At 41.0% G+C, this 10,663-nt stretch overlaps 1 protein-coding gene across 3 annotated transcripts; it reads right to left on the minus strand.

Annotated features, from left to right (window-relative positions):
• Nucleotides 1-2,866: 2,866 nt before the first annotated feature.
• On the minus strand, nt 2,867-7,813 carry Tshb (thyroid stimulating hormone subunit beta). 3 transcript variants are annotated; one of them, XM_021158914.1, is made up of 5 exons: nt 7,747-7,813; nt 7,547-7,595; nt 7,159-7,199; nt 3,599-3,761; nt 2,867-3,193 (listed from the first exon to the last, which is right to left on the minus strand). In XM_021158914.1, exons 4-5 carry the CDS (start codon nt 3,758-3,760, stop codon nt 2,939-2,941), a joined length of 417 nt encoding a protein of 138 aa, XP_021014573.1. In that variant the 5' UTR covers nt 3,761; nt 7,159-7,199; nt 7,547-7,595; nt 7,747-7,813; the 3' UTR covers nt 2,867-2,938. The 3 variants fall into 3 exon arrangements, with proteins under 3 accessions (XP_021014573.1, XP_021014571.1, XP_021014570.1); XM_021158912.1 differs by lacking the exon at nt 7,159-7,199; XM_021158911.1 differs by lacking the exons at nt 7,159-7,199; nt 7,547-7,595 and having other exon boundaries at nt 7,747-7,807.
• Between the last annotated feature and the right edge of the window lie 2,850 nt (nt 7,814-10,663).

Below are 10,663 nucleotides of genomic sequence, written 5' to 3' on the forward strand. Positions count from 1 at the left end.
ACATGGTTAGATAGTGACAAACCGCTAAAAATTAAATGAAAACAAATTTTGTTTTTAGTTTATTTAGCAAATTCTAAGTGGCCGCAGCATGGCACCAATCCAAGGAAGCCTTAGATAATGCTTCTTCTGAGGGAGTGCATTTTGCTTTCTGAACGAAAGAATCTTCTCCCATGAATTAACTGCACTGAAAGACTGTGCACCTGTCTTTGTGTACATATTTAACTAAATGTCACTGTTTTCTTATCTGTAGGGCATTTACTCTCCTTTCTACTCTCACTTATTCCCCTCTGGCCTGGCTCTTTTGTCACATGTTGTCTGTTTCTCAGAGATGCCAAAGATGGCCACTAATAGTTTCAAACTCCCAATCTACCAACCCCAAAGCCAAGCAATCCTTTCTAACAAGGGAAATCAAGGTGTGGGAATGACTCCTAAGAGGAGGGGTTGTAGTCAACTATATGGCCAGCTCATAACCTGACTACCACGCCCAACTCCATCAGCCCCACGCAGAGCACTGAGACCAGGAGAGAATCAGCATTCACCTACCAGAAAGAGGGACATGTTTACTAAGCAGCCATGACAGTGGATAAAGGAAAGCTGAAGAAACTGACACCAGATTGTCTTAAAAGATAGAAAAGGAGAAATTAACTACAGCAGACAAGAAAGAAACATCATTGGAAAAATAGGCTAGAGAGGAAGTTACCTCAATCTTTGTGTTCAGTTTAGACTCGCTACTCTTACATTTTAAAGACACTTTTACACACACACACACACACACACATATATATATGATTTCCTATTATTAATAGTACCATGCTATGCTGTTAACCTGCAATACATCCATTCTGGTACATTCTACTTATTCTCAACGAATTTGACCATTAAAGACTGCTGCAGCTGTGACCCCAAATCCTTGAGTTATGAAAGAGCTCTTTATATTCCAGGCAAGTAAGAAAGGTTTTTTTTTTCCTCTTGGAGCACTGAGTTTCAGACTCCCTTGGTGAGAACTGACTCCTTTCAACTTTGCGGGGGATTTAATGACCACACCTGAGACTGTTCCCGTGTTTACCTTTCTCCCACATTGCAAGCAGTGACTCTTCCTCTTCCCACTTTGGAGCCTCTCTATGCATTCTCCTTGTGTTAACCCAAAAGGACACAAAGGTCCCTCAAGACAGAGCTCCCGTATTGTCAAGTGTATGGACGCAGCTAAGGTGCTCAACCCCTGAGCTCCGGCCTAACGGGTTTTGTGTTTTCGTCTGCCCCACTTTCACGTGTGCATCTCCCAATAGACTTCCTTCAGTGAGTTCTCTCGTGCAGCCACTCGAGGCTCTTGTGCTGGTGACAGTGCAGGCTGGCTATACCATGTTCTGAGCTGCCCCCCTCCCATCCCTGCAGATTCAGGAAATTTATTAAAGTAATTCAAAAAAATTAAACTAGAATCTGCCAAAGCTGGGCTGTCTCTAAGCAACTTCGTCGTTCTAAAGCTCACATCTTTTGACAAAAGTCACCTTCAGCATGCCTGAGAATCATTTGAGGGTAATGCCAGGTAGGTTTGAACTTTAAAATTTTTACACATCTGTCAAAGGCCTATATATTTGATAAACAATCTTAAATAATAATGTGCTTATTGGTGACATGAGAACCCTGGGTCCTGGCCTAAGGCTTAGTGGTCCTGCAAGTGTCAGCTTTAGATTGTAAGGTAAAAGTAGTGTAGATTCCTGGCTCCTGTAAGGAAGTGCACAGTTATTCCCTCATCCTTGGCAAAGCTTAGGTTTGGCTCTACTCTATCTGCACCACCGCTGCCACCTCCCCTGTGGCTCTGTCAGCCTGCAGGCACTCACAAGACACCCAGCTGAGCTTGACCAATGGCTATACAGCACAGCCACTCTAAATGGCCCCACCTACAAGTAGTTTTCAACTTCGGGTTGACAATTCGTGGCCGAATAAAAGATAGTCTTTTTGAGGTTGAGCCCACAGAACATACTTAAAGTTCAGCTCTTGAGAAGGAACACCTAAGGATGGAAAAGAAAAATAACCCACTGCTATGCCTATTTACCCAAAGCAATGCCTCACTATGAATGAGGGCAAAGGTTAAAACAATGCAATCCACTCCATTGGATCTCTTAGCCCTCCTCCTCTACCCCAAGACCTATGGTGATTGTACTAGCTTTTCGTGATAGCCAAAGCCCCACAGCACAAGTTGATTTCAGTATAAATGCTGGAAAGTATCTCTTATTACTTGAGGGACTATGAAGGATTTAGGCTTCCACATGTAAAATGATCGTGGCCTCTTTTCTAGGCTTTATACGCTGACCTTCTGGGGTATACCTTTCACCGGTCAGTTGGCCCACCGAAGTAATTAAATTAAAGAGAGTGTCGGAGCCCATGCTCTCAGCTGAGTTTTGACAGAGTTTTATGCAGAGGGCTTGAGGGACGAGGATAAAGTTTTCTGTGCCAGATTTCATATGTTGCCCTTGTCTCACCACTGCACTCCAGCCCTGATGCCAGCCTTTGAAGGGACAATGTTTCTAGTACCCGATGCCATTGTTCCTCCAGCTTCTGATGACAGTCCTTTCTTCCTGGGACTCTGCAGTAGTCTCACATTTGCTCTCTAGGTCAAGACAGACCCCTACTGTCTGTAAGGAGATCTCAGTGCTGGCTTGCAGCAGCTTTCTGCTTTCCATTTAACCTCTGCTCTGCTCTGCTCTGCTCTGCTCTGCTCTGCTCTGCTCTGCTCTGCTCTGCTCTGCTCTGCTCTGCTCTGCTCTGTGTGGAAACCATGACAGCCTCTTCCATACACCTCTGCTTCTAAAGCTTCGTAAGCTCTCTCATGCCTGTGTGGCTGTACCTATGGATTAAATGGCAGGCAAGACGTATCCATGGTATTTTATTCATTCTATTCCAGGTAAACACATTTAACCAGATTGCACTGCTATTGAAGTTAAACAGAAAATCCCCCCAAGTAGAAAGACTGCGGCTTGGTGCAGTAGTTGGTTCTGACAGCCTCGTGTATACAGTCACTGTCGTCAGTATTACACTTGCCACACTTGCAGCTTACGGCGACAGGGAAGGAGAAATAAGGAGCAACATGGTGCGGGCATCCTGGTATTTCCACCGTTCTGTAGATGAAGTCTCTGTATGTACAGACATCCTGAGAGAGTGCATATTTGGGAAGAAACAGTTTGCCATTGATATCCTGTGGAAAGAAAAGAGATCTTAACATGATAAACTCCACACAACTTTAGATAGTGTAATAGAAAGACCACAACTTACTGATATCCCTTTGTTTCCGTGATGATCAATAAAGGACTCCTGAGCTCTGTTACCCACACATCTACAATTAACCCATCAGATACCAAAAAAAAAAAAGACACTTTGTTCTCATCTGCCTCTGATCAGAACAAACTCTTCAGAGTAGACTGTTACAAATGCATCTGTACTTTCCTTTCTGAGTAGAGTCACACCATTATAATTCTGAAAACAGTGTGTTTGGCTTCCCAAAGAGGACATTATGATTTATCCCCACTTCCTTTCTAAATATTAACAGACAACTTTAGGCCTATATAATTTACAGCTAAAAGAAATGCAGTGAACAACATACCCGTGTCATACAATACCCAGCACAGATGGTGGTGTTGATGGTCAGGCAGTAGGCACACTCTCTCCTATCCACGTACATCGTATACTCAGTGGGAATACAAAAGGATGCTGCTTGCCCACAAGCAAGAGCAAAAAGCACGGAGAGGAGGACGGCAGCACTCATGCTGAATCAGAGAGAAACATCAAAGAGCTCAGTACAGTGTCCTCTCCACGCTCAGAGGCATGTCTGTGCATATGTAAACACACAGCCAATAACAAGAACAGGTAAAATATACTGACTGGTTACTTATCCCTGGGCCCTACGTAAGGTGCTTTTGCATATCCAGTCCTCTCAAACCTCCTCACATACAATCAGATGCAGCTATGACCATGTACACCCATAATACAGAAGCTCGAATCTTAGAAGTCTGCCTACACATGCCATTGGGCTCCCCTGGGAAGTGACAGGCGAATCTGCAACATCACTCAGACAACTGACAGCTTTCTGCTACCTAAGTGTGAAATAATTCATCCAACAGAGCTGTAATAAAAGGACTTGTCTTTATAAGAAGTAAATTAATAAATATTCTTTAAGAAGGACTTTCCCAGAAATCAAAGTTCCTAAAAATGTTGGTTCAATCAGTAACTCGGGTTCATATAATTAAAGATGGAAAGAAACCAAGAAAAATCATAAGCAAAGTTTGCTACCACCCAGTAAATATGATTTTCTCTATAGCTCTACCTGTTGATAGTCAAGGAGGCTGAAGAAGGTCCTGAAAAATTAAGTTAAAATTGTGATTGGTGCCAACTAATAACGCCATCTACACGGTCTTTTCTGAATCCTTAGGATATTCTGTTAGAGTTCAAAATTTTTCACATTGACACAAAAGATCATTTTATACAGAAGTTGTATGGCATTCATTATTTAAAAACATAGAGAGAGCTGGGAAAATGAGTGTGACACATTTAGAGTAATCCAGGCAAGAATTCAGCTCCTTCGTGGGTTGTTCGATTCATTAGCAGTGGGCTGTATGGGAGGCAGCAGAGGGGCCGCTGAGCAGAACAGGCAGCTCAGAGAGCCTGTCTGGTACAGAAGCTGTTCCGTATCAGTTAAGCATTGTAATGATCTGGGGAATGTTAGGACTTATTTTGGTTCTACTGCTGATAGAGGGTAATCAAATTTCAGACTTTTAGATGTAGGTTGATCACCTCTAAGATGAAGGAGACTTTTGACTCCCTTTTACTAATATTGTTCAACTGGCTAGGTATGTTTGGATCGTTTTTCTTCTCAACTATCATTGTTAGTAAATATATAAATGTATAAAAATATAAACATATATATACATATATATCCACCACTGAAGCAATATTGTTATCTATAAGCATATGGTTGTTTGTTTATTTTATTAAATGATCACTATTCGCTGGCTGGCAAGAAGGCTCAGCAGTAAAAGCACTTGCAGCTCTGTCTGATAGCCTGAGTTCAATGCCTGGAGTATACGTGACAGGCGGAGAGAATATACTCCTTCCTGGAAGTTGTCCTCTGACCTCTTCATGCATGCTACAGTGCTCCCCCCAAATAAATGGGGGAAAAAAATTTTATTCAATTATCAAAGAAGTATCAAGGTTCAATTGGTCGGTTGTGTCAGCAACAGTTTTAAGCTGCGTGCTTTAAAATCTTTCCTTACTGAAGCCTTGTGCAGTCTGTCTCAGGTAACCAGAATTTTGTTTCCAATAAATATATAAACAAAAATTATTTACATAAGTTACTAAGGATGAATTCTAAATGTCTACTTCTATAGCTATTTCAACCAATCTCTTACTCCTAGCACCGGAATTGCCGAAATTGGATAAACATGTATGTACTGAGCCTCTGGAGTAAGCAGTGGAGGTTGTATTGATATAGTCCTTATAGTTCAGGAGGAACCTGATAAGCACAGATGTAAAACTTCAGGTTGTTCTAAGTTCTCTGAAAGTTCAAGCCATGACTCTGATATCCCCTAGCTAGCAAAGATTGCCTTACATCTGCTACGTCGTAGACAAGGAAGTGAAGTAACCGTTTAGGAAAATGTATTTGGTAGAAAACTCTGTAAAGAAGGCATTACATACATAAGCATCCCTTGCAGTATTTTTTAAACGTTTGCATTAGGAAGGGAAAGCCTAAGAATTCCTGGTTATGTTGTTTTATGCCCTCCCAGGGGCATAACCGAGACTCACACACACAGAGCCCCAGATTCAGCTCTACAACTAGGACTCATGTTCCCTGCTGAAATCATAGGAATTCCTTTCTCAGGGAATCTGATTTTGGTCAAGTGTTTCATAAAATACAAGCTCCCTCTATAGCGTTCAGTTGGTTCTGTTACTTTAATGATGCAAATCTAGAGGATTCTCCGAAGAATCTTGAAAATAGCAACCAGGTAAGTGCACGAGAACACTGGCCCTTGCTGCTCATTTACTCCCCCCGTTGGTTTCACAGCTCTCCACTGGGTTTCACCACAGAAAACAACTTCTAGATCCACAATTCTATGTGAAATAGCATATGTGGTACCTATAATCAGAATATTGGCTCGGAACATAAGGAACAGAAATCTCCCATGGGAAATGGGTAAAAAGCATGTAATCTTATTTACCCACCTGCAGGATAAAAACAGATGAACGTATCTGACCCTTTGGAACCTTGTTAGACTGGGCTCCAAGAATGGCTCAGGCCTAAGATCAAGTGCTGCTCTTACAAGGATCTGAGTGCAGTTCCCAACACCCACATCAGGCAGCTCACAGTCCCTTGTGTCTCCAGCTCCAGGGGTTGGGGGTGGAAACTTCTGGCCTACACAGGCACCCTCAGACACAACACACACACATGCATACCCATTTTTAAAATAATAAAATCTCCTTTCAATTTTTTAATGATAGAAATTGTATTATAATTTTCCCCATTGTTGTCCTAGTCAAGAGTGACACTGTTGGAAGACTCCCCTTTATAATTACAGAAGTTTAAGCTAACAAAAGCAAGGCAGTAAAGCCGACTTGGTCACCAGTCACAGTACTTCTAGAACGCTGTGAAGACACAGAATATGAATGACTCCTTTTTTACTTCATTATAAATAATAGAATTTTGCCTACATAACCTTCCTACCCCTCAATTTCCTCATCTATAAAAGGAAAGTTTAACATCAAAGATTAGGAAAGTGTTCACAGCACAAATAACCTGTGTTCCGTGGCCATCAGAGCCCTGCCCTGAGAATTATCAATCTATAACTCTGATCTCAGATTCAATTGTGATCGCATCTAATTGATCAGGTCCATATCTTTGCGTCTTCAATTTATGTATACTCTTTCCTAAAATCCTAAAAACAGTAAAATAATTCCTGTGAATACTCCATAGGATTTCCTTGGCTATAATCCAGTGTTGATACAGCCCCTTTTCCCACATTTTTCCTGGGTTCTTTTTACTTTTTTTCCCCATAGTTTCTTTCTGCTCTTAATATGTTCTTTGTTAAACACATTTCTCTCTGCTCTGCTAATATCTATTACCTCTTTTTTTCTACTTGAATTAATTACTATACAATGAGTCATTTTCTCCACCTCTGAACAACCCCAATTCTTCACTGAAGCAGAATATTTTTCTAGAAAGAAAAAAATGCATTATATTAATAAGTTATAGGTATTGGATACTATCCAAGAGAGTTTCACTATTAAATAATTAGAAATATCTTGTAACATGGAATGTCCCTGAAGGTACTTACAATGCTGGTACCCGTACACATACTCAAAACTGATTTTACTCTAAAACGCCCCTAAAATATATTTTCCTCAAAGATGCTCATTAGTAATCACATGGGTTAAGCACACAGGTTATTCAGGTGTTAAGACATTTAAGTTGGAAGGTAGGTAGGAGAAAGTCACGTAACTGTTCATCCCTCATCAGGAAATGGACGGGCTGCTTCTATCCTTTAAGTCAACGGAATCTCACCTCATCCACTCGTACGCGGCTCACTCTTCTCCACCCACTACTGCAGGATCTGCAGCAATAATTAAAACCTTCAGAGCCCCTCAGAGAAAATTCTATCTCTGCATATGCAATTTTTAAATAAATGCTACAACTGTTCAAACACAGTGAAATGGTAATAAAGGCCCTTCATCTCACAGGTCCTGCGCAGGGTAGACACCTACCTTACTTTGCATGAGTAAGTTACTGCTGTGATGACCCACTCTCCGTTCATTTTATACCCTTCGGGATAATTCCCCTCTGATCTTCTTGTTTATATAATTGCATTCGAATTGCTGCTTTCTTATCTGAAAAGCATCTATTGAAAATTCATACTGAACCCCAAATAAAACTTGTTTAGACAAACAGGTTCACTATATCCTCTCCCTGGAAACTCTGACATTATTATAGCATGCATCTTCCTCTCTTCTATTTGAAACATATCTTTTATTAATATCTGTTAATGTTAATAACAGACATTAATATTTGCTCGTGTTTATCGGCCATTAAATTGGGAGAAGTGGAAAAAGTCCTGAGATGTCAAATTTACCTGGGGCTTGAGTGTTCCAGTCTCTGCCTGCTCACGTAGAGATACGGACATGTTCATCTATAAAGCAAAGGAAACCTCTTTCTGGAAATCTAGGCCAACTGAACCATGTATGACAATAAAAACATTTTAGTTCAAAATTTTTATTGTTTATTTTCTTGAATTTTAGAGTATGTTAACATAACTTAGTGTGAAATGTTTCTTTGAAGGACATGGCTAAATCTGTCGGGATGTTAAACTGACCTGAGATCAAATTCTGTCTTGGCCTTTCACTAGTGATGTTGTCGGCACTCGTGAGCTCTGCTTATTTTAGTTCCCTCACCTATCAAAAGGCATGCTGGTGGGTGCCTTTATTCCTAGAACTCAGGAAGCAGAGGAGTGGTAAGTTCAAGGCCTGAATGGCTATATCAGGTCCTGTCTCAGAGAAAAATGGAGATCACTGTTTATCTAAGGTACTTGACACATAACAAGGACACCATAAGAAATAGTTAATTGACAATAACACAAAAATATTTGATCAACATTTAGCCAATATATTCATTAAATGTATAAATGGCTGGGGAAGTGTAGATAATTACTCAAAATTTGGAACTAATATACACTTTATCTTAGTCTTTATACCAATGTTTTACTCATTTAACCTACTTTTACCACACTGTAACTAAACATGCCCAAAACTTGCTCTTCTAAATTGCTCTCAGAAAAAAAGTTCAAACCAAGATACAATTTGCAAGACACAAGAAAATCAAGAAGACGGAAGACCAATGGGTAGATACTTCATTCCTCCTTAGAATAGGGAACAAAACACCCACAAAAGGAGTTACAGAGACAAAGTTTGGAGCTAAGATGAAAGGATGGACTAGCCAGAGACTAACCCATCTGGGGATCCATCCCATAATCAGCCACCAAACCCAGACATTATTGCACAATGCCAGAAAGATTTTGCTGAAGGGACCCTGCTATAGCTGTCTCGTAGGAGACTATGCCAGTGCCTGGCAAATACAGAAGTGGATGCTCACAGTCGTCTATAAGATGGAACACAGGGCCCCCAATGGAGAAGCTAGAGAAAGCACCCAAGGAGCTGAATGGGTCTGCAACCCTATAGGTGGAATAGCAATATGAACTAACCAGTCCCCCCCAGAGCTCGTTTCCCTAGCTGCATACGTAGCAGAAGATGGCCTAGTCGGCCATCACTGAGAAGAGAGGCCCCTTGGTCTTGCAAACTTTATATGCCCTAGTACAGTGGAATGCCAGGGCCAAGAAGCGGGAGTGGATGGGTAGGGGAGCAGGGCTGAGGAAGGGTATAGGGAAATTTGGGGATAGCATTTGAAATGTATATAAAGAAAATATCTAACAGAAAATAAACAAATGAAAAAAAAGAAAAAAGAAAAAAGTTCAGACTTCATGCTGTATTCTGGACCTCTGGTATCCCTTCCAAAGCCCTTCATGGTGTACTCTGGCCCTCTGGTATCCCTTAGCCTACCCAACCCCCACTCCTTCCTAGATTTCCAAGCTACACACTTTCTCTGCTTCCTGTGGTTTTAGACAAGCTGCACTGAGTTTCTCAAGTGAGTTTCATTTTTCCTTTCCATATGGGAATATTCTGTTCCCTCTATTGGAACACCTGCCCAGGGCTTCATCCCATGTCTCATCTCAAGTAACTCCTGTTCATCTTTCATGGCTTATCTCAGAAAACACCACTTTTGCAAAACCTCATCTGATTATTCAAGGCTTTTCCAATGATTAGGAGTTCTAAGAGAATTAGATATATAGAACCCCTGGCATCTGGTAGATGTTGAGTAAAATCCTAGATATTCTCAGGGGTTATTGAAAATCCCATTTGTCTTCTCTTACTTTAACCTTTATTATTAATGTAAGTTAGAGACAAAATATGACTTCTCCCTGAAGGATGATTGCAAACTTTACAGGAGAGGGAGAGGGAGAGAGAGGGAAATAGATGAACTTCAGGGTTAATCTGAGAAAATAAAACTTTTGAAAGGCTTTCCCTGATTTCTCAAAGCTTTCCTTGTGAGTATATAGTCTCTTTCTATCTCTCTGTCTCTGTCTATCTCTCTAAGACATGCACATGGGCACGCGTACACACACAGTGAATGCATATGAGTGAGCCCATACATATTGAACTTGCAGTTCGGACACCTTTGTTTTCCCACCTAAAATAACTGCAAAGTCACAGAAAATATGTGAAATCACCATTCCATGCACACTGGGCATTAGGGAAAAAAATAAAGATTGATGCCAAAGAGAAAAGAAACAAAAGATCTAAATTTTACTCCATATGAGGACAGTGTCTCGGTCATGGTGGAGGGAAGGACAATAAGGTGGAGAGGAAAATACTTCTAATTGATATGGGAGGCCTGAGAATCCATGGACCCGATGCACCATGAGCTCACACAGAAGACTCTGGGAAGAACAGAGACGCACACAGAGACCTCTGTGGAGTGTAGAGGACCTCTTTTTGTACTCAGATGAAAAGTAGCTGAAAGGCAGGGTGAATCCCAAGAAGATGAAAGAGAACCATCCAGACACTCCCTGGA

Source organism: Mus caroli, chromosome 3 (genome assembly GCF_900094665.2).
Source record: "Mus caroli chromosome 3, CAROLI_EIJ_v1.1, whole genome shotgun sequence".
In the NCBI taxonomy this organism is placed as follows: domain Eukaryota; kingdom Metazoa; phylum Chordata; class Mammalia; order Rodentia; family Muridae; genus Mus; species Mus caroli.

Bases quoted from the DNA above. Each gene is read 5' to 3' on its own strand.
- Tshb (XM_021158911.1), bottom strand. From the start codon at position 7,796: ATGAACGGAGAGTGGGTCATCACAGCAGTAACTTACTCATGCAAAGTA. The intron at 3,762-7,746 runs GTAGGTGTCTAC...TCTCTGATTCAG, and splicing joins ACTTACTCATGCAAAGTAAG to CATGAGTGCTGCCGTCCTCC. The intron at 3,194-3,598 runs GTATGTTGTTCA...TTCTTTCCACAG, and splicing joins CTGGGTATTGTATGACACGG to GATATCAATGGCAAACTGTT.